The sequence below is a fragment of the Tachysurus fulvidraco genome, chromosome 7 (genome assembly GCF_022655615.1).
Source record: "Tachysurus fulvidraco isolate hzauxx_2018 chromosome 7, HZAU_PFXX_2.0, whole genome shotgun sequence".
Lineage (NCBI taxonomy): Eukaryota > Metazoa > Chordata > Actinopteri > Siluriformes > Bagridae > Tachysurus > Tachysurus fulvidraco.
Genome location: NC_062524.1, coordinates 1,685,675 through 1,713,600, shown reverse-complemented (window position 1 = coordinate 1,713,600; position 27,926 = coordinate 1,685,675). Strand labels below are relative to the sequence as shown.

At 37.7% G+C, this 27,926-nt stretch overlaps 2 protein-coding genes across 3 annotated transcripts; one reads left to right on the top strand and one right to left on the bottom strand.

Annotated features, from left to right (window-relative positions):
* Window positions 1-10,622: 10,622 nt before the first annotated feature.
* LOC113650581 lies at window positions 10,623-15,250 on the bottom strand. 2 transcript variants are annotated; one of them, XM_027159003.2, is made up of 2 exons: window positions 15,100-15,250; window positions 10,623-13,354 (listed from the first exon to the last, which is right to left on the bottom strand). In XM_027159003.2, exon 2 carries the CDS (start codon window positions 13,336-13,338, stop codon window positions 11,302-11,304), a length of 2,037 nt encoding a protein of 678 aa, XP_027014804.2. In that variant the 5' UTR covers window positions 13,339-13,354; window positions 15,100-15,250; the 3' UTR covers window positions 10,623-11,301. The 2 variants fall into 2 exon arrangements, with proteins under 2 accessions (XP_027014804.2, XP_047672821.1); XM_047816865.1 differs by having other exon boundaries at window positions 10,623-13,351; window positions 15,100-15,212.
* A 44-nt stretch (window positions 15,251-15,294) lies between these two features.
* On the top strand, window positions 15,295-17,296 carry LOC113650582. The gene is made up of 4 exons (XM_027159004.2): window positions 15,295-15,379; window positions 15,655-15,677; window positions 15,828-16,312; window positions 16,416-17,296. The coding sequence occupies exons 2-4, from the start codon at window positions 15,655-15,657 to the stop codon at window positions 16,892-16,894; spliced, it is 987 nt and encodes a 328-aa protein (XP_027014805.2). The 5' UTR covers window positions 15,295-15,379; the 3' UTR covers window positions 16,895-17,296.
* The last annotated feature ends 10,630 nt before the right edge of the window (window positions 17,297-27,926 follow it).

Sequence of the window (27,926 nt, the reverse complement as noted above, 5' to 3'; positions counted from 1 at the left end):
CATTACCTCAGACAGCATAAAATACTGGCTCATCAGTACCCCCCCCACCCCCACACACACACACACATACACACACACACACACACACACATAGTGTGTTGAGAACATCATCCATTTTCCAATCATGTTATCCTTAATGTTGCACTGCCCCAAAACAGAAAGTCCCTGGAAATTTATCTGTAATCCACCTTCCCCTTTTCACCCACCCATCTCTGATTACTTTGCAAATAAGAGCTCATATAATAAATAGCACATGACTGAATACAAATGAGTTAAAAAAGTAAATAAAAAGGAGAAAATACAGCTCTGAGGTGAAGTTGAGGTGAAGTGAGCCTAATAGTATTTATGGCATGAGACGTTTTTATTTAACTTCATTTCAATCTGTCTGATATTTGTCTGATATCAGTAAAAAGTAAAAAGTAAAATTTCAGTGATTTTCAGTAGGTATAAGATCAGGGGGCGGTTCTAGGGTTTCATCTTTAGGGGTTTTATCCCTCAGTGAGAATTTAAAACAAGAAGAGTTTTATATTATATATTATATGACTACATAGTAAGCCAAAAGTTATGGTATTATTAAATGGCAAAAGTGGACACCAAAATGTTATGCATGATGTAATGATGCCAGTTTTGAATCAGATCAGTTCATGTATGTGTGTGTTCTCTACAAACAGTGTGTCCAATGAATGCAGTCATTAATAAATAAATATTCACAAGACAAAGACCAAATCAATAAATGTTATTTTTATTTAGTAATTAATGGATTGTTTGCAATAATATTTTAATGTGCTACAACTCTGGTAATAAGAAAAGTGACATTTCACTGCTTTTGGTTGCCGTATTTGCAGCTTTCAGCAGATTAACGTTATACATTAACTCCTCCAGCTCTGACTGCGAGTGCACGCTGCGCGTACCTGTGCTTCTCCGTGCAGCTTGCGGAGCGTGATGTAATCAAGGAGCAGTGATTCACCAAACCTCCCTTATTACAGTCACACACATTTCTTCTGATTTTATTTTGTAGTAAAGAGTAACGAAGATGTTTAGTGGGAATATAACGGAGTAAAAGTATACATTTTATCTAGGAAATGTAGTGGAGTAAAAGTGAAAGTTGACAAATTTAAATAGCGAAGTAAAGTACAGATACGTGAAATTTCTACTTAAGTATTTGTACTCTGTTACATTACAACACTGATTATTAGTGATTACAAACATCAGCTTTAGTCATGAATGATTTCATTAAACATTTCACTATGAATTGCTTAACTCAAAGTATAAAGACTCTATGATCTGAACCCAACTTCCAAAGCTTGAATATGCAAAGAAATAATTTCTCTCTGCAGTAATTTATGTAAAAACTAAAGGCTTTATCTTCTTAAATCTTCAATAGAAAATTTTCAGACCAGTTTCTCTCTGTTCTGAAGTGCCTACCCTTATATCCTTTATGTCTTCATTGAAGGTGTGGAGGCTCTCTGCCTGCTCTCAAAAACTGCAGGGTCAAAAAACAGAAAGTCCCTGATTAATTATGATCTGTAATCCACACTCTTCATGTCACCCGCCAATCTCCGATTCACTCTTAAGGATGAGATAAAAAGGAGCTCATTGTGTAAAACTCACAGAACTGACCAGGGCTGGACTGGGACACAATTTAAGGCCAGGAAATCCCACACCCACCCAGGTCATCCTATGCACCCAAATAAATTTAGAAACAATACTGTTGTTTATCCACTAAATTATACAGTGACAGTTCTGGCATGACAATGTGATGATATTTATTTAACAGAGCTTGTGTCCAACATACCACACATCACATATGAACATAGCTCTTGTGTGTTCTTAGTACATAGGGGAGAGTGGGGTAAGATGACCCAGTGGGTAAGTTGACCCACCCCCTGTTTCTGGGCAACTATGCAAATTTGGTGTAATGTGACCATACATTCTGAAGGACATTTGTATTTTTTTGTGAAGAGGAGAAGCACATGGGACAAGAGATAAGTTGTTTTTTTCACAAAAACACTTATTTGCTTGTTAAAGTTGATTTTCTGCATTTCAGGTATACTCACTGTTGTGCCAAAGCAAATTTATCTAGGTCTAAAGTTTAGGTCTAAACATTTTGGTGATTTGTCAACATATAAAACTATGTGAATCATCAAGCTAAAAGTTAGCCTGAATTGCTAAGCTAGGCCATTTTTACCAAAATGGTGGCTATGGGGCAAAGTGAGCCAGATGATGTGAGGTAAATTGAACCAGTGGTTGGATCAATGAAGACACCTTTGCAGAGTTCTTTGAACATCTGGTTCAGCATTACCAAGTGCTCCTCTGACCATCTCATAGTGCTACTACTTGATTTAAGCAAAGAGAAAGGGGATTGTTATGCTCACAATTCCACCCCACACATCTCATCACCTGCAGCTTCTGGACAAGAGTGTCTATGGTCCATTCAAGACCAATTACAGCCAGCATATACTGTACCACATCCCTGTATGTGTGAACGAGGCTTTCATGTCAGCAATGACACCATGGAATATCTGTTCTGGATTCAGGTCCACAGGGATTTTTCCTTACAACAGAGATATTTTCTCTGATGCAGAGTTTGAACCATCCACAGTGTCAGATAGACCAAACCCTGATGTGCTGTCTACTTCTGTAGAAGATCAACCCATGGCTTCAACCTCCACCTCTATGTAGGATCTATCCCACTGAATGATGTGCTGAAGAAGCTTCCTAAACCTTGAAAGGTTGGACTCCAACTTTAACTGGTTTGTTTTGTGTTGTTTGAGGTAGCTTTAATAAATGACATTGTTTGGAAAGGTAAGTGTATTGTTAAATAACTTTTTTTTAAAGTTTTTTTTTGTATTATACTTGCATAAAATAGGATGGTCAATTTACACCCAAATGGCTCAATTTAAACACTGACTGGGATCAACTTACCCCTAGCCTGGGGTAAGTTGAGTCACATGAACACTTTTTTTCTGAGGTCATATTTTCAAGGATCTAGGTCATAGGTGCATTCTTTTATTTTTAGTTGATAGGCAACATCCCAAATTAACAGTAGATGTCTTAATTTTACTTCTGTCTAAATTTCCCTTGCCAGGAGATCCACATAAGTAAAATCTGGCTCATCTTACTTCACTCTCCCCTACGCCCCCAGGGGGTGGGAGGACGTTCTTAAAGAACCCAACACGTTTGAGGTGCAGCACATTACAATTTACAAATCACATTGTATTTATGAACTGATCATTTATCACAATGATCTACATCCCCTTCCTTTGGCTGAAACCTCCTATCAAAGGGAAGAAAACATATTTAACAATGAACAGTACTGGCATGACACTGACTTGTTCAATAACCAACAATATGAATGACTTCCATTATAACATTGTATCTATTGCAGTGAAAAACGAATGTTAACAGATACAAATCTCAAGATGTTCTCTGTATGCATGAAGAAATCTACAATGAAGAATGACACTGGCAGTATGGAAATGTCCATAATAAACACATTTAAACAGGCACTCAAAATAATAACAAAAGTGTCACTAAATATGCCATTACTAGAACTCACTGTTTATATCTTGCATTAGGCTTGCAGATACAACCTGAACGTGTTCTGTAAGCTGCATTACTGACCTTAATAGGAGATTGTACAGTGTGTTTTAGCAGGTCAGTAGGAGTGGATTCTAGTTGTGGAAGGTGTATTTGTGGTGAGTGAGGTATAGGGGGAGCAAAGTCCTGTGTATGTGTAGTGTTGTTCTGAGAGTCAATGTCCTCAGGGTTGAGCTGTGATGGGGCTCAGCAACAGAAAGGATGCGCCGTCAGTTCTTCCTGTATGTTCTCCCATTGCATTGGATAGTGTTTGACCGAGACTCCTTATTCACCTCCTTTACTGTGCCAAGGTGGTCGTATCCTTTCGGGGTTTGCATTCTAACAACAATTTGGCCCACGGTGTAATTATATTTGGCCCGCGAGATCATATCAAATGTGCATTACAGCTGACTAGCCGCATGCTCTGCTAATACTACAAATCCCAGAATGCCTTGCCACTGTATTGACGCGTAGTCACAAACAGCAAGCGCCCCTCATTCTCTGTTGACAGTCATTAACAACCATTCTCTGTTGACAGTCATTAACATTACAGTCACATCGGGCAAGTTAATTCCACCCTCCACAAAAATGTCCAAACAAAAGATGGACAATAGGAGCTTTCAAGACAGGAGGGAGGCAGATTATCTGTTCATGAATATAAAGGACAGACCTGTTTGTCTTGTGTGCTAACGGAGCTAACGTGTCTGTAACGAAAGAATATAACATTAGAAGACAATATGAAACAAAACATTATGAGAAGTATAAGGACCAGGGGTCTCATTTATAAAACTGTGCGTAGGACCCCTACTAAAAGTTTACGTACGCCCAAAAGCCAAAAATGGCGTACGCCAAAAAAAATTCCGATTTATAAAACTGTGCGTACGCACACCTGTAAGCAATGTTCCCTTTATAAATCACAGATCACCCGCAGATGTGCGTATGTGAACCAGCCTCAAATCCCACCCTGTACACGCACATTTTTAACCATAAATAGTCAATGCAAATCACTGTGCGGGCACGAGAGTGGACCTCGTTATAATGAGTTTCCTCTGAGCTCTGTGTTTAAAAATGGGGTGAGGACCCAGCGTCTCAGGGGTAGCCACTGTCGCCTGCAGGTCATAATTATATTAAAAACAACATTGTTATAATTATATTAAAAACAAAATTTTTACATTTTCTACTTTTTAATATTGTTAAACTCACTAAGAAGCCAACCATCATGTAGCTACTGCGCCTGCATTTAGTCTGTTCCCTACACCGTTATGTGTCAAGATAAAGGAATCATGTGTTGAACCAGGCCAGCGTGCCACAATGTTTGTGAGGGTCATGTTGGAGTCACATATGATTTGCACATTAATAAAATGCACATGCTTTCTATTAACATAAGCACATTCCTTTTCAGATGGTGCCCTTATAGCAACATGAGCGCAGTCAATTGCGCCGATTACATTTGGGGAAACCAGACATTCCTGCAAAATTTCATTTTAATTTCGGCCTGTTCACACACAGCGTAGGGGAACCTGATGTATCGACTACCCATATTAAGTATACCATTCAAAACGACAGATATTATGGCACTCAGGGACGGCTGTGATATACCAGACCTATAGAGTGAGATGATAGATTCCAATAGAATTATTTCATATACGAAAAGGTTTTAGACACAAAGTTGAGGATTACTTATAGTTTTTTATATAAATAATTTGTATAGGCCGACCGGATGTGATGTACTTCAATGTTGTCCAATCAGGATCGTGTGTGCGAGGAGATAAGAATTATTAAAAAGTATTAACATAAACTTTAGTACTTTTTAAACTTTATCCAAAACAATCTTTTTGTTTTAAATACAGTGTTATTGATAAAAAAAGTAATAAATTATTAATATTTATATCGTGTTATGATATGTATTATTTTTAATGTTGTTCCCATGTTTTCTCAAAAATTATTCGGCGGTCTTTCTGGATTGCATTGATTGTTTGTACTCCTGACTTCATTCACCATGATAAATGCCAATTAAGTTTGCAAACATTTAGCCCATTTTCCCTGTAAGCATCTCTGTATGATTCAAGATTTGGATCATAAAGTAACGGGTGTTCGGAGACCGCGACGCTTCTCTCCCATGTTGACGTCTGCACGATCATATTGCACATTACGTGCGAGTGCGACTGTCACTAGGGGGCCAAATCTGACAGTCGTGTCCGTTTGTCGTGTGCACTGTGAAGGCGGCTTCAAAATATTCTTGTTTGCCGTAACCCGACCAACCCTGTCAATTTAGGACCGACTCAATTTTTTATTTATTTTTTTGCTTTAAGTCCGACCGACTTGCCGGTTGTAAATTTGCGTTAAGACCGACCTTTTTTTTTACTTTTCAAACAACTACAAGAATGCAATAGCAATACAATAATATTAACGGGTTTGGGCACCATAATAGATTTAAAAAAATTAACTAAAACAGCTCGACACCGCTTTAACTTGGCACGAAGTTCTGGAAAAACTGTGCCCATCAAAATAAGGTTTGCGATGATGCGCCCGAAAGGCACGGGTTGAAGACCCAGTCAGTGACGTCACGATATGCTAATTTGTTTAAAGTCATACCTACATAATCACCATCACCTAAATTGTACTTTTTTTTTTACATTGAAACTTGAAAAAAAGAATATAGACCTACCGACCCTTTTTTTACTGTTACTGCAAACCAAAATATTTTTGAGGATGGCCTTATGTGTCTTTTATTTCAAATTTAATTTCTTATGTGTTTGTAATATCAAGCTCTGGTTGTTCCAAATCCTGTGTTTAAGCAAAACTAAAGTTTGTTTCCATATGAAAAAGGTTGAACATTACATATCAGTTGCAGTTAATTTGTCAATAAATATTCAGTTTGCCCCATGACTTTATCTTAGTTTTATATTTTGGCCCACTGTGAATTTGAGTTTGACCCCCCTGCCCTAGACTTAACTCAGGGTCAGAAGAGTGAGAAGGTTGAATTTAGACAGCAGGATATGGCAAAAAATTGCACAGTTTTGGCAAGTTGGACTGAGAGCTTCTTCACTGTCCTCACACCATACTGTAGCTGTCCTAGACTGATGTCTTCAGCCTATCCCAGTGTGTTGAAAAGTTTGTCAGCTCTGCCTGCAATGTCTCCACTTTGACACAATCATCAAAATTGATCAAAAATGTGCTAAGCTCCACTAGAGCTAATTTTGTGAGTTTTGTATTTCAGCAAAATGTTTAGAATCCGTGCAGGTAAAATCTGAACACAGAGCTGCACTTGCTGTATATCAGTGGTAGATACTATCTTGGACAATGTCCATGATGACATTGTGGTCTTTGACTTTGTATTCTTTCAAAGAATCTGATGGAAATCTTTTTCTTGGAGGGCAGTTTGTACCTCAAAGTCATAATCATCCTTCTCTGGTAGATTCTTGTTTGCCCATTGTACAAATGAATCTGCTGCTTTTTTAACACCTTCAAAATCCTGGCTGAAGCTTTTAAAGTTGTCCTCGGTTTCAATAACCATACGCTGATAATAACTTGTCTGAAGGTACACTGACAGTGGTGTAGTTCAGCAAATATTGGAAGGAAAATCTGTGCTGTGAGTGGCATTTCATATCTGAGTAGTGCCTCCATGTAACCTCTGGGTTTCACTCTCACAGTCGGTTGTATTGTAATGCCTTTCTCCATCTTTGACATGGTAGTAAAAAGGTCAATGTAAAATGCCCCCTCAGGATTTCCAGAATATTCAAAAACTTTTTATAGTGCTTGATCTTTGTACCAAAATCTGTCCTCACTGACTTCCTCCCACACTTTCATGCATTTGTAAGACTCTTGTATGAATGTGATGATGTCATTTAGCAGAGAGAAAAGTGATGCACTTGACACTACAATCTCAGTTGTGTCTGCCAACACAAGATTAAGTATATGTGAATGACTTGTGGTGGTGCCTACTGTGTGAGAAGTGTAGAAAATCCCTTGTATGGGTCTCGCATGTGTGCAGTCCCATCTGTTGTCAATGACAACTTTTCCAAAATTGTCTTCAGCAAAACAACAAGATTTTTTCCCAGAAGACCCACAGAGTCAATGACTGCAACTGTTTTCTCATTGATGACATGGGTCACATATCTTTGTACATCACAGTGATTCTTAGAAGTCAAATGTTGTGTTGCATCCATTTGTACTGAACACTTTCCATCTTCCTTAACTTCTTCAGATAACACTAATGACTTTGTTTACTATCATCTTGGACAACAAAGTCAAAAAGAAAGGGGGGGGGGCAAAGCGGTCACATGAATGTATTTCTTCCAACTAACTGTACACACACATACACACTCTCTCTCACACTCTCTCTCTCTCTCTCACACACACACACACACACACACACACACACACACACACACACACACACACACACACACACACACACACACACACACACACACACACACACACACACACACACACACACACACACACACTCACGAGTAATGTACTTAACAGGGTAACAGTTTTCTCATCACTTAGACCAACATGGAGATCTGGAGATACCAGAGATTACTGTGAATGTTAGATTACTGGATGTTAGATTACTGGATGTTAGATTACTGTGAATGACCACTTTGGACATTATATGATGGCTTTAAGACAACAATCACCACAAACAGATTTTGCAGTCTCTATCAGTGAAAAGCAAAAATAGACTTTGTGTCACGCCCACCATGGACAATTCTGAAACGATACATTTAAATATATCTAATATTAATATTGCATTTTTGTATTATATTAATCTTTATATTAAACTTTTGTTTTATGTTTATGTTCTCTAAAGCTGATTTGAGACAATGTCAATTGTTAAAAGCATCATACAGATAAATTTGAATCGAATTGAATTCCCCCACAGACCACCAGGGGGCATCCTTACCAAGTGCATAAACTCCTATTGTTTGCTTCATTTCTTTCTTTTGAATATTAAACACCTCCATTGTATTTTTCCATTTTGTCACTTTATATAAGTTCTTTGTTTCCTTTCTTTGCTTTCTGGAGCTTTATATTGATGCAGAGATATAATAATTTATACATTTCTAAATTAATAAATTAACTCCTAACAATACATTTCTGTTAAGCTACTTACAGACAACATCTGCTGATAAAAATGTTATACAAATAAAACTGAACTGAATTTAGCTGAATTAATGTCATAACAAAGCAGCCAGTGAGATAAGAAACATTGTTCATGTATCTGAGTGACAGATGATGTGTATAATATAGTTTACTGAATATTTAAAAGCAGACATGTGTATTTATGGAACTGTTTTAGCTCCAAAGCCATGGACAATGAATATACAGTATCTGACAGAAGTGATTACACTTCTCACATTTTTGTAAATATTTTATATCTTTTCATGTGACAACACTGAAGAAATTACACTTTACTACAATGTAAAGTAGTGAGTGTTCAGCTGGTATAACAGTGTAAATTTGCTGTCCCCTCAAAATAATTCAACACAGCCATTAATGTCTAAACCGCTGGCCACAAAAGTAAGTACACCCCTAAGTGAAAATGTCCATATTGGGCCCAATTAGCCATTTTCTCTCCCCGGTGTCATGTGACTCATGTAGGGCAACCAGGGAGGTCAGGGTCGGCTCTACTTGTTAGTGTTACAAGGTCTCAGGTGTGAAAGGGGAGCAGGTGTGTTAAATTTGGTTATCGCTCTCACTCTCTCATTCTGGTCACTGGAAGTTCAACATGGCACCTCATGGCAAAGAATTCTCTGAGGATCTGAAAAAAAATAATTGTTGCTGTACATGAAGATGGCATAGGCTGTAAGGAGATTGCCAAGATCCTGACGCAGCACAATGGCCAAGACCATCAAGCGGTTTAACAGGACAGGTTCCACTCAGAACAAGCCTCGCCATGGTCCACCAAAGAATTTGAATGCACGTGGTCAGCGTCATATCCAGAGGTTGTGTTTGGAAATAGACGTATGAATGCTGCCAGCATTGCTGCAGAGGTTGAAGCGATGGGGTGTCACCCTGTCAGTGCTCAGACCATACGCCACACACTGCATCAATGGTCTGCATGGCTGATATCCCAGAAGGAAGCCTCTTCTAATGATGATGCACAAGAAAGCCTGCAGTTTGTTGAAAACAAGCTAAGGACATGGATTAGTGTGGAACCTTGCTAAAGATATCTATTAAATTATAATTAGTGCAGTTTTTTTTTTACAAACAAACAAACAAATAAATAAGCAAACAGAATCAAAACATAAGGTAACAGCAGAGGGTGCTGTATGGCAACATTTCTCAATATGAGACAAACACAGTATCGCAAAGACAGCCATGCACATACGCATACACACACACACACAATCATACACACACATGCATCCACACATGCATACAGATACACACACGGACACACACATGAACACACACACACACACACACACACACACACACACACACACACACACACACACACACACACACACACACACACACACACACACACACACACTTTTACTTTAGCAACAGTGTTATGTAAAAGTATAAGCAAATGTGACTACTATAGACAGACAAACAGTATAAAAATCTGCCCTGTCTGTACCCTAACCCTAACCTCTAACCCACCACACCCCCACCACCCCTTTTTGTGATAGGTTTGTCTATTTGTTTAATTTGGCAGTAGACTGTTTAACTATCAACATTCCTCAACATTTCTACATACAGGTAAATGTTGCCATAACGATAGTGTGAGATTTATTTTTGTGTGTTTATTTTGTCTATGGAGGCTGACGTATGAGTCGTTGTGTACATGCAGGTAAAGTATGCACAGGAAGTTCCTATTAAAGTTCCTTTTAAAGTAGGAAAAGTTCCATATTCTCATAAATGCCTGCATTATTCTGATGGACCCATTTGCAGGAGACTGGAGGTTCATCTGAGAGTGTATAGTCCCTCTTACAATAGCTTAAGTGTTAAGTGTTACAACAAAGTATTATTAGTGGAGAACTTTATTAATCCCCAAGGAGAAATCAGAAAAGTAGACAAAATGAATGAAATTGCAGAGAGCGTTTATTCTGGTAAAGTGCAAACAAACAAATCCAAATTGTACGGCAATAATTTTTTTGTCAGAATCTTCTAGTGGATTTTTCTGGTACATTTGGGTCGGTACAGTGATAGAGGACCAATTTAACATCAACACTAACACTGAAAAAATAATAAAAACATCCATTTATAAGAGTTTAGTCTTTATAATTGTAAACCTGAAGAAGGAGGTGAAGTAAATGACTTTTATCATTTTAAAAATTTATCACTTAAGAAACTACTGAGTACTAAATAATACACATAAGTAAGAAATCTTTATTTTTTGTTAACTGCAAAGCTAATGGGAAAAAGTTATACGTTATATTGTGGTATTAGAGAATAGTTTGAAGTGCAGAATAAATTTGTGACTTTGCTGTAAAGACAGAGCATTAATACATACACGTATATTAACATACACAAGAATATTACATGTGTGTATTATATTTGTAATATAAATGTAATTAGAAAAAGCAAGTTAACTAAAAGTGACAAAAATGAATGATATGATGCTCACATGATATTTATGATCACATGTGACAAGAAGCTTGAATACGAACACTGTGCTAATTACAGTGTAAGGCACTTATTTTATACTTTAGGAGCTTTATTGGATATAATTGTAAAGAAGAACTTTTGTTTATTCATTCAGGCGTAGGCTGATTCATCTTCTTCTGTGAATCCACTTTTAACAGCTGCTTGAATGCGCTTTATCTCTTCTGGAGCAGCAGCAGGTAGAATGGCGAGCAACTCTTTATCAATCTTATTCTGTCTTGCAATACTCTTCTCTTCAAACTCCCTCTTGTTCTTGAGGACAAGGACTAAGATGGCTTTCTGAGCCCCATCACAGGCGTTCCGTAACTGATCAACCTCAAACTGAAACTCTGGCTTTTCCTTGTCCATGACCATCAGTTTTCCCAGAGTGCTGACACGATCCATGATGTGCTTGGTGGACACCTCAGTGTAGGTTGTAGAGATCATGTTCACAAGGTTGGCGATGTTAGTGGCTTGAAAGGCTTGATTGTAGAGCATATCTTTGGAGAAGAGCTTTGCGTTGTAGGAAAGCGTCTGTGTCTTCTCAGATGTAGATATAAAATTTTTAAGGGTTCTGGTCAGACTGATTTTTACAATGTTGGACACCATCTGAAAGAAGCGCACCATCTTCTCCCACTGCTCCTTCACTCTACCCATGGCATCCATACCCTGAACCAAAATTTTTATAGTAGTGTTAAAGTCTATCTCTTTGATCTGACACCTCCTCATGGTGATCAGGATTTCAGTCAGCTCCTTTTGGTTCTTCTCCATGTTCTCTACACTCTTCTCATACATCTCTCTGGTCTTGTCCAGTTGAGTGCGGCTCTGCTCTATGCGGAGCCTGGCATTATCTGATGCCCTTTGTGAAGCTTTCACCTTCCCAGTGTTACTTTCTTCTTTATACATCATTGGTGATTTTGGAGTCAGAGCAGGAGAATTTGTGACAGATTTACTTTTGCTGTCAAAACTGCGAGCTGATTCATTCAGGTTTCTGATCAGTTTAATCAACTCATTTGTTTTGGCTTCTTCCCATTCCCCTTCTGGTGTATACTTTGCTAGTTCTTCACAGATCTCGATGCCTTTGGTACAGATGTTTTGAGCTTCCTCTTTTGCTGTGCAGTTTGAAAATTCTTTTAAATTTTCCCCGATTCGTTTGAACTGATCTGCCTGAAATTTTGTCTTTGTAGTTTGGTGTTTTTGATCATACAAATCTTTCCAGTTAATTGTGTTTTCAATCACAAACTCTTGAATTTTCTCTGTGCATTTCAGGATTTCTGCAGATTTACTATAAATAGGAATTTCATCAACACTATCAGCTTCAGGTTCTTTAGAACTTTTAGACACATTTTTCACATTTTTGTTAGATCCCATGGTCGCCATTCCATTAAAATAAGTTGTGACGCCCTCAGATAGACCATCAACGAAATCCATTCCTATCATTTCCCATCCACTGGGCAGTGAATCCATTGCTTTGCTGTAACTGTCATGGGCTTCATTCAGCCTCTTTTCTATTTCCTTCAGTGACTTCTCTGAGCGTTTAGCAGCTTCTTCTGATGACTGTTTTTTCAGCTGGGATTCCTCCAGTTTGAGCTTGATTTCCTCCAGCTCCTCTCCATAAAAGTGCTGAGCATTTACGCATGCTTCCAGCAGTTCTTGGATAATGTTGATGACATCAGTGAACCGTTTTTCTGTTGAATTGGCCAGCTCAAGACAGTCATCTGCAACAACACGGATGTTCTCCAGCTGTTCAGGGAGGTGAGCTTCAACAACCTCATCACTGCCTTGGAACAGGATCTTCACAGCCATCTTCATGTAATCAGGAACTGCCATGGTGTAAAGTCTAATCTGATCCATGTTCTTATGGGCCTCGTTGAAAGCCCACCAGCCTGAGTTACACACCTGCATGAGGCAGGCACGAAATGACTCTGGGTATTTGATGAACTTGTAGCCAACTTTAGGTGGGTTCTTGTTGATGGAGAAATCTGTATTGGAGGAGATGAAGACCAGCTCTCCCAGGATGGCTATGGAGAGAGGAGCAGGAGTCAGATACTCCTCCCAGTTGGCGTACGGCTGCATCACAAGCTTGGTTTGTTTCCTCATCTCCTCAGCTGTGGTGAGGCTTTGAGTTTTCTTTGCAATTTGCGAATCCATGGCTTCTTTTTTCCTACTAAAAACAAAAAGAAAATAAATTAATAATGACAATACCATGGCTGCCTTCTTGGGTGCCTGCAGAGAACAATTTGCACACTTACAGTGCAAACCATAATAAAAAATCTATACCATGATGCACAGAGACAACATCTGAAAGCTCTTACATTTGGTGGGTTTAGTTATTTGGTGGACACATGAGTAAAGGTGGAGTGTTTACATCTGATACAACTAACAGAACTAACACTTCAACACTCAACTTCAACCTGCTTGAACACTAGACAAGTTAGATGTGATTGTGTTTAATATTATAGACACTTTAAGATTATCAGTACGTTAAATATTAGGTGTTATGTCAGTACTGAACCATTAATTTAATCTTTTAAAGGTCTTAAAGTCAAATCAGTAGTCAGAAAATTAGAACAGATTAAATAAATAGATAGTGATTTAGTATGGAATACATTTACCCCTTGGTTTCTTTAAATGTTTATGCCTTGTATGTAAACCTATGTGCAGCTTTTTATAAACTATATTATTAGTGCACTTTTCACCAGGACCAACAGTTGAAATGGTTCCCAGCACCATCACACCTCTTCCTCCAAGCTTAACTGTGGGACAGATGTTTCACTGTTGTATTTCTCATCAGATCTGTTTATAGCTTCCAGCTTAAATGTGCTGTAAAAAGGAAATTACCCCAGAATCCCAGATCTCATGCTTCTTCACTGAGCAATGCTACAATTACAATTACATCAGACATCAGTTTAGACCTTTTTTAATTTTAAATAACAACAATTAATATAAACTAAAGAAGTAAAATATAATTGAACAACAAAAGCTATGAGCCACTCAGACTGACTGTAAAAAGTGAATGACTTTTAAGAGGAAGTTGCCCAATATAAATGTGCAAAAAAGGAAAGTTAGTTTAAGTACAAATTTATTGGATAAAGCCCAAAAGCAGACAGGAAATATTGGGGTCATGTTTTGTCCAAAAGGAATTGAAAGCACACACACACGAGTCAGACCTTTATCATGGTAAGATGCATGAATGAAACATCACCTCGTTAAAAGTAAGCCCTCACAGTATACTGTTGTAGAGTATGATATAGTATCATAAGCACATGATATAGAGTAAACTCATAAATACCTTTTACACTAGAGAATATTAAAGTAAATGAACAGAACATAGATTTTAAAGGCCTGTTCATTAAACTTCATGAGCCTCAGAGTGAAATAAAGTTTCAGAGTGAGATGAAGTAAAAGGTGTAGACAAGCTATAGGCTTCTCAAAGTGGAGAAACTCTATGATCCAAGTGAGGAGAGGAAACATCGCTTTGAAGAGATAAGTGGAAGCTTACAAAAGCAAGAATAGAAACATTTCAAGATGACATAAATGTGCATAATGAGTGCATGTGCACACACACACAGACACACAGAGAAACAGACACACACACACCTTCAATATTAAGAATTTAATGGCATCTATCATCTATATCATTGTCTGTTTCTTGCATTCATAACTGTAAGACAAAGATTTTATATTTTTATATGTAGATAAATACAACACATTTAAATGTCTTAAACTTTGTCTAATATTAATATTTGTATAATAAACTTTTTGCGAGATGTTTCTTATGTTCTGTAAAGCTGCTTTAAGACAATGTCCAAATGCTAGGCAAATAAATTTGAATTGAATTGTATAAAAGGATTAAATGTTTGCAGTGTGACAAAACTTTAAAAGTAATTGTTGAGAACAGATTCTTCCTACCTGGATATGCTGATAGTCTTCAGTGAAGGTGTGGAGGTTCTCTGTCTGCTCTGTGATCCAAGTGGTGCACTGCCTCAAGAATACAAGCCCTGGTGTATTTATAATGTGTAATCTGCCCTCCCCTTTTCACCCACCCACCTGTGATGCACTTATAAAAGAAGTTCATCTTATAAATCTCACATAATAAGTGACTGTGGTGATCCAGAAGAGAAAGTACAGCAACAGAGTTAAACTTTCACACTCTGATTCCAGATTTATCTTCAGGAGACCCTCTGACAAGGTAATCATGTTTCAGGCTTTATAGGTGCTGGATTCTTTTTAAAAAATGTTTTAATTATTATTATTTTTTTTACTGTGTTTAAATATATAATAACTTCATGGATTCATTCAAACTTGTTTTTATTTATTTTCCTTTTTATCTATAGAGGACTTTATTTAATAAAAATCATTCTGTAACAGATGACATATGACTAGAGACACTGAAGGAGATTTTTATAATGATCTTATCATCAGGTTTGAGTTTTTCCCCTTTAACATGTTTACTTCCTGTTTCAGATGAATCAGCTTTCATCAGTGGAGTGAGTTGAATTCCATAATTAACAAAAATGATTCATAACAATTAATTCACTTAAAAACAATCAACCAAAACAAAAATTAATCCAATATTTGTTTACGGACTTTTGATTTTCTATGTTGAAATGTTTTGTTTATTTCTTTTGTTTTGTTAGAGCTGTTCTGAAGAACACAGCTGAAGCTGTTCTCATACCACTGAAAGGTGGGGTCTCCTCCCTGAATGAAGTCTATAAGGCTCTTATTGAGGCACATGTAGATCCTGTAACTGGGAAATGCTCCAACTACGACTACATCAGAAAGCAGATAGTACAGGCTCATCAGCTCATGAAGCAGTCAGAACAGGAAGCCAGTTCAGGGTTAAAGAGTCTGGATGAAAACTTAGAGCGGCTGATACAAGAGGAGGGGAAACTCAAGCAGGAGATAAATGACACAAATCTAACCTTAGACAACTTGAAACAAAAGAAGCAATCAAATGAAAATTTACTCAGAGCAGTTCAGGGAGCTCTGGATCAGACCAGGAGAAATCTGAATTCAGCAATAAACACACTTCAGGCTCAGAAGAAAAGGAAACAGGATGCTGCAATTGTCACAGGTGTTGGGGCAGGAGTGTTGTTTATACCTTTCATTGGATTGATTGCAGGTAAGACTTACAGCATACAGATAAAAATAATGACATCTGAACTGTTTCATCATCATAACCTTCATGTGAGTGTCTGTTCTGACTCTGTATTTTGTTTCTTCAGGTCCTGCCATGATGATTGGTGGTGGAGTTGAACTGGATCAAGCAAACAAATCTGTCCAAGTGGCTCAAGAGGAGGTGAGAAAGTCTGAGAATGATGTGAGAAACTATGAACTTAAAGTATCTCACTACGCATCTATGATTTCTCAGACCGAACGTGACATCAGTCAGAAAAATGTCCAGCTAAATCAGATAGGTGAAGGAATCGAGAAAGTGAAGAAGCAGAGTCAGTCTGTAGCTAAGTTCCAACAGAATTTGAGAGGAGCTGTCAATCTTCTGGGTGTCCTCAGTGGGAGGGTCAGTGTGGCTGAAGGTCTGACTCGCAGATCCATCCTCCAGGAGCCTGTGATGAAGGTGATGGAGGATGTGATGAAGGCCATAGAGCAGATTACAGGGAATGAGCTCCTCTATCGCAATGACCTGCCAAGACTCATCAATCAGATGAAGGAGAACAACCAACGTCTGGCAGCCATCTGTACCTAAGAGAACAGCTCAATATCACAATAACATGCTGTTTCTTTTGTTTTGAACAGAGTTACACAGAAAAATAAATATTCTGTAGCACTTCAGATTTTGTTCAAATAAGAATAAAGTACTAAAAAAATTTAAGATTCTATGTCATTCAAGAGCATTAAAAACCACTAAACATGAACATAAATAAAAAGCAGTAAATGGATGTTGTAGTAAATGAATGTTGCAGTAAATAACAACCAATGAATCTGTGAGCTAGAAGTGATATAAACCCTGTGACAAGGTTATCATTTTGCATGCTGATTTTTTTCTGTCCTGTTTTTTTTTTTTAAGTGGAAAACAATGTTACATGTAATAACTTCAGTACTTTCATACAATCTGTTTAAATATTGAAATAAAAATGACTATAACAAATATGATGAAATAAAAAGATTTTATTTAACATCCTTTCAATATATATAGATTTAGATAATTAAAGATTATCAATATATAATAATTGACATTGAAATATTTTACCAACCCATGCACACCAAGCCAGACCTCAAATAATTTAAATTAGATTAAATCTTTTTATTTATAAATAAAATAAATTATATACATTTTTATTTATACATAAACTTGATCATTGTATTTATATACCATTTATAAATAAATGAATGAATGAATGAATGAATAAATAAATAAATAAATAAATAAATAGACACATACAAAAATGCTTTGAAGCCTCCAGCAATGAATTCATCTACACTGGTACACTACTTATGAGTAATGTACTACTGTTACAGACTTAGTATGCTAGCAGCCTAGAAACTCTGCTGGGAGGAATAGTATTAAAAAAATAAAAATAAAATAATAATAATAATAATAATAATAATAATAATAATAATAATAATAATAATAATAATATCTAAAATATTTAGGAAATATTAGGTTTTTTAGGAAGAGGTAGGTCTTCAGCCGTTGTTTAAATGCCTCAGCTGTTGTTTAAATGACTCAGTTGTTTGGGCATCTAGGGGAAGTTCATTCCACCACCGGTGAAGGAACAGAGAAGACTCTTGCCCTCTAATAAATCTGAGGGTGCGAGGTGCAGTGCGAGGAGTGACAAGAGGTTTGAGGTAAGCGGTTGCTGGTCCATATATGGTTTTGTAGGTAAGCATGGAGCTGGTAAATCTCTAGATACCTCAGGATTTTCACAGAGTCTGCCTCATCTCAGTGGAGGTCCAAAATCTTCATTGCACAGAAGACAATCAGAGCTGCAATAATTTCTGGATGCCACGGGATGGGTAGAAAGTGAGAAGCAGTGGAATGGGATACACTTAGCTGCTGTTCATAATATTAGCAAGCACTAGATGATAATGTTATTTGGTCAGATGTATTAGAGCACAATATTATGGGAAGTATTAAGTGTACTAAAGACTAAAGAGATGAGTTTTTAATCTACATTTAAACTTGGAAAGTGTGTCTGAGCCCCGAAAACTATCAGGAAGACTATTCCAAAGTTTGGGAGCTAAATACGAAAACACTCTACCGCATTTAGTAGACTTTGATATTCTGGGAACTACCAGAAGTCCTGATTTTTGTGATCTCAGAGAATGCGAAGGATTGTAACGTGTTAGAAGACTAGTTACATACATTCAGAGGTAGACCTGCCAGACGATGCAGTAGTCCATTATATTATATTAATTTGTCTTAAGACATAATATTTTAAATGACACACATGAATGTGTTAAAAATACTTTTATGTTTGATACTGCAGAGAGATTTACCAGTCGTCTTCCAGAATTATCATCCATGACTAGATCATGCCAAATGCTGTAAATTTAAATCTATAGGCATAAATCTTTTAAACTAGTGGTTATCAAATCTCTGATTAAAAACCCAAACTTGACCCCTGTCAGCTGTCCAATTATAAGCCAAAATCAAACCTACATAGGTATAACATTCAAGTAATGTCTTCAAGTCAGTCAGGATTTAGGCCTCATCAAATCACAGAGCCACAGGACTAGTTAAAGTGGTAAATTACCTCTTACTGATATGAACTTAGTGCAGTTTTTGACCCCATTGACCATGTTATTGTACCTAATAAGCTAGAAAATGTTGTTTGGGTTTTTTTATCTGACAGATTATTATACATTTTTAGATTGGAGGAAATCCCTGGGCTTCGCCTGCAGCAAGTGTTGCAGCACCTGTAGGATTCCAGCCTCTATCTGCATGCGGAGACACAGGAGCTGGCTATGATTGTTAAAAGTGCTACCCAAGAGCTAGGTGACCCCTCCCCCAATCCCGGCCACAAAGCTCAAAGACGGCTCTGTAAACTAATAACAGAAGATGACATTGAGGCCTTTCTGGATAGAAAGGTGTTGGTTATGGAACACTTCTTTCAGGCACTACTGGAGGAATAATAAAAGGCCCGACCGACCCCAGCTCCAATGTCTGCTGGAACCTGAGACGTTTGGGGAGAGGAGGAAAATAGAGAACCGTCCCTCCCTGGGACGAGTCTACCTACCCATGCTCACCGTGCCAAACCACATGCCACTGCCTGGGCCCACAAGCAGTGGCTCACTGGCTACATGCCTCTACAGCCCTTAAAACATCATGGCTTAGCGTAGTAGTGAATGGCTGACATTTTTGCCCTTTTCAGAGCAATGAACATACATACAGACACATAAATGCACACATAAAATGTCCACTAACACACGCACCCAAAACACACACTCACACACACACACACCAAGCACCAATCTAATCGCCAAGCAGAGGGCAAAATATGATCTACCGAAACACACACACACAGATGTTGTGTTGTCATATTCAAATCATATTTGTTTTCTCTCTTTTATTCATGAATTTAGTTGCTTCAGTCATCTTTGACCTGGGGATATTTGACATACACCAGCCAGTGGTTATCCAAAATAATATTTAATAATTTCTGCTTATTTTACTTAAAATCATGCCATAATATCAGGAGGTTTATTGTTTATAAATTAAATATAAAAAAATGCATAAGAGGTGTAAAGGAAGTTTTATTCACAATAAATTATGCCAAGTTTTTGAGTGGTGTGTGTGTGTGTGTGTGTGTGTGTGTGTGTGTGTGTGTGTGTGTGTGTGTGTCTGTGTGTGTGTGTGTGTGTGTGTGTGTTTTGGGTGCGTGTTTTTAATTTATAAACATTCAAGTCAATTTGACCTGGAAAAAACAGGTTTTATTATTTACTGACATTATAAATGGTCAAAATGGTTTCAAAACAATCTCCTGGCTTTCAATGCCAAGAGATAGATTCATTTCAATTATGCAACACCTTCTAACAGACAAATTTGCTGTGGTCTCCGACATCTGGACATGCTTCAACAAGAACTGTGCTGAGAGTTTCACTCCAGGAAAACACATGACCATAGATTAACAGCTGTTCCCTACCATGGTTTGTTGTCCATTCACACAGTATATCGCAACCAAGCCAGACAAATTTGGGATCAAGTTCTGGATGGCCACGGATTTGGAGACCAAATATGTCTGCAATGCATCTCCTTACTTGGGAAAGTACCCCAGTCACCCAGGGTCCAGCTTGTGCAGTGAAGCACAAGCGATTTGCTACTGCACTGGGCATTCCAATGTCCTCCTCTACCCACACAGTGCCGTCTTTTGTCGTCTGGCTCAGACAGGGCTTCCCAGTACCACGGTGCATCTTCTGTGGAGGCATGTTGGGTTCTTATTCCGTCTCAAAATTCACTTTTGGTGTTATAATTCATTGATGGCCAATGAAAATAAAATTACATCATTTTATTCTGTATGTTTAAGAACATGTCTAAAGCTTCACTCAGCTTATGACATTTGTCTACAAACATACATTGGAGACTGAAGTGTTAGCAACTTTTCATTCTTTCCTGTTTACATTTACGGCATTTAGCAGACACCCTTATCCAGAGTGACTTACAACTGAGGGTTAAGGGCCTTGCTCAGGGGCCCAGCAGTGGCAACTTGGTGGACCTGGGGTTCGAACCCATGACCTTCCGATCAGTAGCCCAACACCTTAACCACTGAGCTACCACATCCCAAGTAAGGGACGTCTCATACACACTCCTCTTCATGTCTCATACACATTCTTACTGTTACAAACACACTCCTCATGTCTCATACACACTCCACTGCTAGGCAAAGGCATATCAAAAGTGTATCAAAAGGCATAATGAAATGCAATGCCCAATTTGTGTGTGTGTGTGTGTGTGTGTGTGTGGTGTGTGAGTTTTGGGTGCGTGTGTTAGTGGACATTTTATGTGTGCATTTTTGTGTCTGTATGTATGTTCATTGCGCTGAAAAGGGCAAAAGTGTGACCTATTGCCCCACTAAATGTGGCCGGGTCAAATTGACCCGGGAGGACAAGATTAATTTTACTTGCAAAGTTCATAATTTGGAATAATCCTGGTAAATTTCAGGCAAATATGTGGAAGGAAACCCAAGTTATGACACATTAAACTTTCCAGATGAGTCAAATAGACCCCAGGTCTGCACAAGGGTTATATAAATATGATATGTACTATGGCAAACCTTAGCACACAATTGTTTAATATAAATTAAAGAGATTATTTTGTATAGATAGGCCATGAAGGTTTCCGTCACTGACAGAGGTTTGGCCTGCCTTGGATCTGAGCTACTCTGAGTGAACAAATGCAAATGAGCCAGGCCTCACAGGTGATGGGGGCATTTGCACAACAAAAGCAGGGCTGAAGAACTGTGAAAATCTCAACAGGGGGGATTCACACCTCGGGACCCGCACCAGAAAATTTAAAATCTAGTAAACCTAGTGCAAAAAAATGCTCAATATCCCCTAAAAATAGAAGCTACAATTTGTATAACACTGGTGTTCAACTCCCTGTTAAAAGCTGGAGTTATTGTACCATGGGAGACATCGCCTGTGCAAACCCCACGATTCCCAGTAGAACATAGAACGGGGCATAGAATCCTTTATTATCGCCACATAAAAATTACAGCACAGTGGAATTCTTTTCTTCACATACCCCAAATGAGGAGGTTGCGGGTAAGAGTGCAGGGGCAGCTATGTCCCTGGAGCAGGGAGGGTTAAGGGCCTTGCTCAAGGGCCCAGCAGTGGTAGTTTGGCTGGGCTGGGCCTTGAACCACGATCCTCCATCAACAACCCAGAGCCTTAACCAGTTGAGCCACCACTGCCCAAGTCACCACTGGCCAAAGAAAATTAGCACTCCAGGGCAGCCAAAGGAGCGGGGATTTGAAGATTTAAAAGCGGTTAATAATGGTGTGATTCAACGAGCACCAAATGTCCCAAATACATACACAATCTTGTCCCAAATTCCAGCAGACAGTGCATGGTTTTCTGTTGTTGATTTGGCCAATGCATTCTGTGGCGTACTGGTACACCCAAATTGTCAACTTTTGGTCTGGATATTCCTTTAACTGTGAAGCTTATACTTTTACACACTTATGTCAGGGCTATTGTGAATCCCCCACGATTTACAATGAAGCACTGAAGAATAGATTAGACACACTGCAGTTACCTAACAAATCTGTGTTGCTTCAGTATGTAGATGACATTCTGTTAGAAACACCAACTAGAAAACAGTGCTTGAAAATCACTATTAAATTGCTCTGTCATCTCGCTACAAAGAGCCACAAAGAGAAAGAAAAGGCTGTCAATGCCTCACGAGACATTTTTGTACCACACGCAGTGTCACAACAGCTTTTCGAACAAAAAACAGTACATACTGTTCTCTTAAACCTGCACCTTCCCACAGAGAGGGATGGGGTGTTATGTGAAAACGGAGGCAGAAGCCAAAGTGGCAGCAAACAAAGTTTAATCATAAACAAACTAGGCAAAGCCAACACAAATACCTGCATCAAATGCAGGAATAATCCGGTGGTGCGCTCTGAGGGCGCGACCCACAATATCCTGAACTGACGAGAGGCAGTCCATGAAAGAAAGTAAACGTGCGCGTTTTGGAGAAGCGCGGCACTGGGCTGGAATCGGGGGTAAGTAATCCATTCGGCGTAACTCCGGAAGCAATACCGATAATAAAGGCCGAGGAGAGGGTGTGACGTGAGTGTTCTTATAGGTATATATAGGTATATCATATGTTTTTCTCCCAGCAGCACAGATTGATTATCTATTCTACTGTACTCTAGCTCTATAACCCAGGTATGATGTCTCCTAATGACGGGAAGTAGTATATATCTATTGCATTGGGTTAGGAAATGCAGCTCTGTCTCTACTGAGGTCTCTGAGGTCACAGTTGGAACATAGTATATTGTCTCTAGAGCTGCTGTGTTTGACAGCTCTCCTCTTTTCCTCACCCAGCCTGTGCTTTGTCAGGTTCTTCCTGTGTTGGGTTGCTTACTGTGGTGATGTACATTGCCACAGTGTATTGTCAATTTATGGCCAGACAAATTTCAAGTTTTGTTTGGGATTAAGTTAGTTCTGTCCAATAATCTATGTAATCTATTTCTGATTGTGTGTGTCTTGATATTAAAGTGTTTGCTGGTCAGATGCAGATGGGTCAGTAAGTCTCAGGATGAAGTGGCAGAAAGGGGATCTTTCAACATTCAGTTCTTGGTAATTCAGGGCTTTATTACAGAAGTATTGGCTAATTCAGCTCTGAATGTAGAGTTGGGGCTTTTCTTTGTACCTGTAGGATGTTTTTGCAAAACTCGGTATGCAGGATTTCACCTTGGTACAAAGCAATAGGTTCAATTACTGACTGTAAAATATTTTGAGCCAGATTCTAATTGGAATTCTTACTCCACCAAAACATCGACACACTAGCTCTGTACAAAATTAAATTAGCGATTTATTTTTACATGGTGTAGTCTGTGCTTTTCTTGCTATATTATCTCCCCAAAGAGTTTTAGACTGATGGTACTCTTAGTCCATAACCTAGTGAACTAGTATTGATGTGTCCATTGACAGTGAGTTCAAAAGTCTAAAGTATAAACTCAGATAAAGATGTCTGACAAATGCCATAATTGTAAATGTAAAAATCTTAAAAACTACTCCTTATGAAAACAATTTTTATGAATGGCCATAATGCAGACATTAAAAACATTAAAAGAATAAAAATAATGATAATTAAAAAAAATAATACAAGTGAATATAAAAACAATACACTACTCAGTTCAACAAAACATAGATCTGTCAGCCTTGATACAATTATTATATTTTGCTGGCGAGTTTGTAGAGTGTCTGACTCATCAGGGGGTTGACCTTGTCACACAATTAAATCTGAAAAATGAGCTGCATGTTGTTTAGATATTTAGGTGCCTTTTGTGCTTAAAAGATTTATTCAACCCATCCACCTAACTGCATACCAACCACCCGATACTATAATGCCTACATGCAGCACAAGTCTTAGCATATCTACCTGCACCAGCCAGCCAGCACACGCAGAACCCGGGTGCCCAAACAGACCCATTCCCTCATCTAACTTGCCAGCAAGTTCCACGCATTTTTTGTAAACAACAAACAGTCTCTTTACAGAACTCTGCCACTCGCTGATCCTACTGTCCTTCATTCTACTTCTGATCACTTGTACATTTGATCAATCACACCCCACAATTTGTAATTGCACTAATGGACTGTTACATAAAATCAGGCTCATTTGCACACTTGCTCTCCTTTTTTGCATTGCTGCTCACCATTGCCTTACAATTGTATATACACACCTAATTTCTGTTCATAATAACAGCAATATATTATATTATGATCATAGTACATATCCTCCTGTATATTTCTGTTTATCATATTAACAATATATTTTGTTTATAAATTCTGTAAATTTTATTTTATAGTAATAGACATCTGTATATTATGTTTATACTGTAGCACATTTACAGTATATTAATCTGTATATTATATTCATAGTATATATATATATATTCATCTATACATTATATTCATTATATATATATTAATTTGTATATTATATTCACAGAACATACATAACTGTAAATTACTGTTTATAGTAATAGCCATATATTTTGTTACAGCACATATCCTTCTGTAAATCTGCATATTTTTTTCATAGTACTGTATGCACACATCTGTAAATTACTCCATATTGCCACTTATTTAACTTATTTAAATCTTGTACAAACTGTATATCCTGCACTTGCTACTACTGCACTCTGGTTAGACCTAAACTGTATTTCATTGCTTTGTACTTCTACATGTGTTATGACAATAAAGTCTAATCTAATCTAATCTTATCTAATGATTGATATTAATTCATAAAAAAAACCTCTCAAATAATGTTTCAAAAAGCATATTTTTATCAATTCAAGCAAAACTCAAATAAAAACAAACAAACAAACAAAAAAAAACGCATTACACTCAGGGATAAAAAGAAAGACTTTACTCTTAGGAAGTGAGTTCTTGGTTAATAGTTCTGTAGCACCGTCCTGCTGTGGTGGTAACTGGTGGCTTTCTCTTTGTTAAAATTGTCTAACAGGTCCTAGTATTCAGTGGGTATTTGATGGTTAACTTGGGCTCAGGGCTCTTAATGGTACTGGTTCTACATGAAAGGTGGAGGGTCAACATTTGGCATTTTTCATGGCAGTGTGCGGACCAGTGCATGAGTTTGTTTGGTTGGCACACACAAACACACACACCACTTCAGGTTGATAATAAAATAATGAGCTGGACTTAGTGTGTTAGTTTGTTAGAATCAATAATAATGTTTCCTGAACTAAGTTACAAAACTCTTTGTGATGTTCCCAGAAAATCTTTGGTATTCTGTTGCCTGAGGGGAATCATGTCTCTGCAAGTTATCATGTGTGAATTACCTCACGTTGCAAGACACACTTTAATAAATCAATATTAAACTTAAAAGATAGCTTTAGAAATATATTAAAAATCTGTCTTCTGACTGGTTTGTGCTACACTGCTTATTTTTGCAGATCTTTAATATTGCTCGTCCTGTCGATCATGAGTAATATTTATTTATAAAGTCATCTCAAATAACATGGATTTATATTCTAAAAATGTATATTTGGTGAAAACAGTAGACTGTAGTAAACTGTGATGAACATCTGCTTCCTGTTGGCTTACAATCATGTTGATGAGGATTTTATCATCACAGAAATGTACCCCAAATCACTTCTGTTCTTACCATTTCATCAATTGGAGTAGTTTTCCTGAGATAAAATTATTTAAAAAAGCATTTATTTATTTTTTTAAAAACAACCAAAACATATTCAAACATATTTGGTCACAATGATGACCAAAACAACCCCTCTGATTTAAAAAGTGGTCTGTATTCAGCTTATCTCTCTCAGATAATTACCCACCATTCTGCTCAATTATCTTCTTTTTTTCACAAACTGGTCAGGACAGCAGCCAGGTGCAACTAATCCACTGACAGAGGTGCAGTAAGATCCATAAGTGGCACTTATTAATAAAACAAAAAGCAAACACTCCAAAACGGCAGGCAAAGCCAGAGTAGCAAAAAAAGACAGAAGTCACATAAACACAAGGGAAGAGTCCAAAGAAAAAAGTGAGATCAACGTGAAACTGAAACTAGGTCAATACACAGATATAAAAACAGTACAATACTCTTCAAAACATAGATCTGTCAGCCTTGATACAATTATTATATTTCGCTGGCGAGTTTGTAGAGTGTCTGACTCATCAGGGGGTTGACCTTGTCACACAATTAAATCTGAAAAATTAGCTGCATGTTGTTTAGACTTTTAGGTGCCTTTTGTGCTTAAAAGATTTATTCAACCCACCCACCTAACTGCATACCAACCACCCGATACTATAATGCCTACATGCAGCACAAGTCTTAGCATATCTACCTGCACCAGCCAGCCCAGCACACGCAGTTCACCAAAACTCGGCTGCCCAAACAGACCCATCCCCTCATCTAAACTGCCAGCCTGTTCCACGCATTTTTTGTAAACAAACACACACATCTTGTACCGCTCCAGCTTGATAATGAACAAATGAGCTGGAATTAGTCTGTTAGTTTCTTAAATTTTTATTGCTAATAACAATTCCTGAACAAAGTTAATAAACTCTTTGTGATGTTCCCAGAACAGCTTTTGTGATTGGTGGCCAGCGGGCAGACATGTCTCTGCGAGTTATCATGTGTGCATTGCATAACATTTCATAACACACTTTACCTCTAAAAAAAAAAAAAATTGCCTCGTGAATGTTAAAAATCTGTGTTCTTGATTGATTTGTTTGTGCTACATAGATTATTCTTTAAAAAATCTTCAATAAGAACACAGTTACATTTTACAAATTAAAATGTGATATTGCTCATCATGTTGCTTAAGATCAATATTAATTCATTAAAAACTTCTCAAATAATGTTTACATATATTTCAAAAAGTTTATATTAATGAAAACATTAACATCTGATTTCTGTTGGTTCAAAATGATGTGGATGAGGATTTTGTGATGAAGAAATGAACCTAAAATCATTTCTGTGTTTGTGATTTTATTAATTAAAGCAAAACTCCAAAAAACAGAAAACAAAACAAAACAAAAAACGCATTACTCTCAGGGATAGAAAGAAAGACTTTACTCTTAGGAGGTGAGTTCTTAGTTAATAGTTCTTTAGCACCGTCCTGCTGTGGAGGTAACTGGTCGCGTTCTCTTTGTTAAAATCGTCTAACAGGTCCTAGTATTCAGTGTGTATTTGATGGTTAACTTGGGCTCAGGGCTCTTAATGGTACTGGTTCTACATGAAAGGTGGAGGGCCAACATTAAGCATTTTTCATGGCAGTGTGCGGATCTGTGCATGAGTTTGTTTGGTTGACACACAAACATACACACCACTTCAGGTTGATAATAAAATAATGAGCTGGACTTACTCTGTTAGTTCCTTAGAATAATGTTTCCTGAACAAAGTTCGGAAACTTTTTGTGAAGTTCCCAGAAAAACTTTGGTATTCTGTTGCCTGAGGGGACACATGTCTCTGCAAGTTATTGTGTGTGAATCAGCTCACACTGCAAGGCACACTGCAACTTTAATAAATCAGTACTAAACATAACAAATAGCTTTATAAATATATTAAAAAT

Bases quoted from the DNA above. Each gene is read 5' to 3' on its own strand.
- LOC113650581 (XM_027159003.2), bottom strand. From the start codon at position 13,338: ATGGATTCGCAAATTGCAAAGAAAACTCAAAGCCTCACCACAGCTGAG.
- LOC113650582 (XM_027159004.2), top strand. From the start codon at position 15,655: ATGAATCAGCTTTCATCAGTGGA. The intron at 15,678-15,827 runs GTGAGTTGAATT...TTGTTTTGTTAG, and splicing joins AATCAGCTTTCATCAGTGGA to AGCTGTTCTGAAGAACACAG. The intron at 16,313-16,415 runs GTAAGACTTACA...TTGTTTCTTCAG, and splicing joins TTTCATTGGATTGATTGCAG to GTCCTGCCATGATGATTGGT.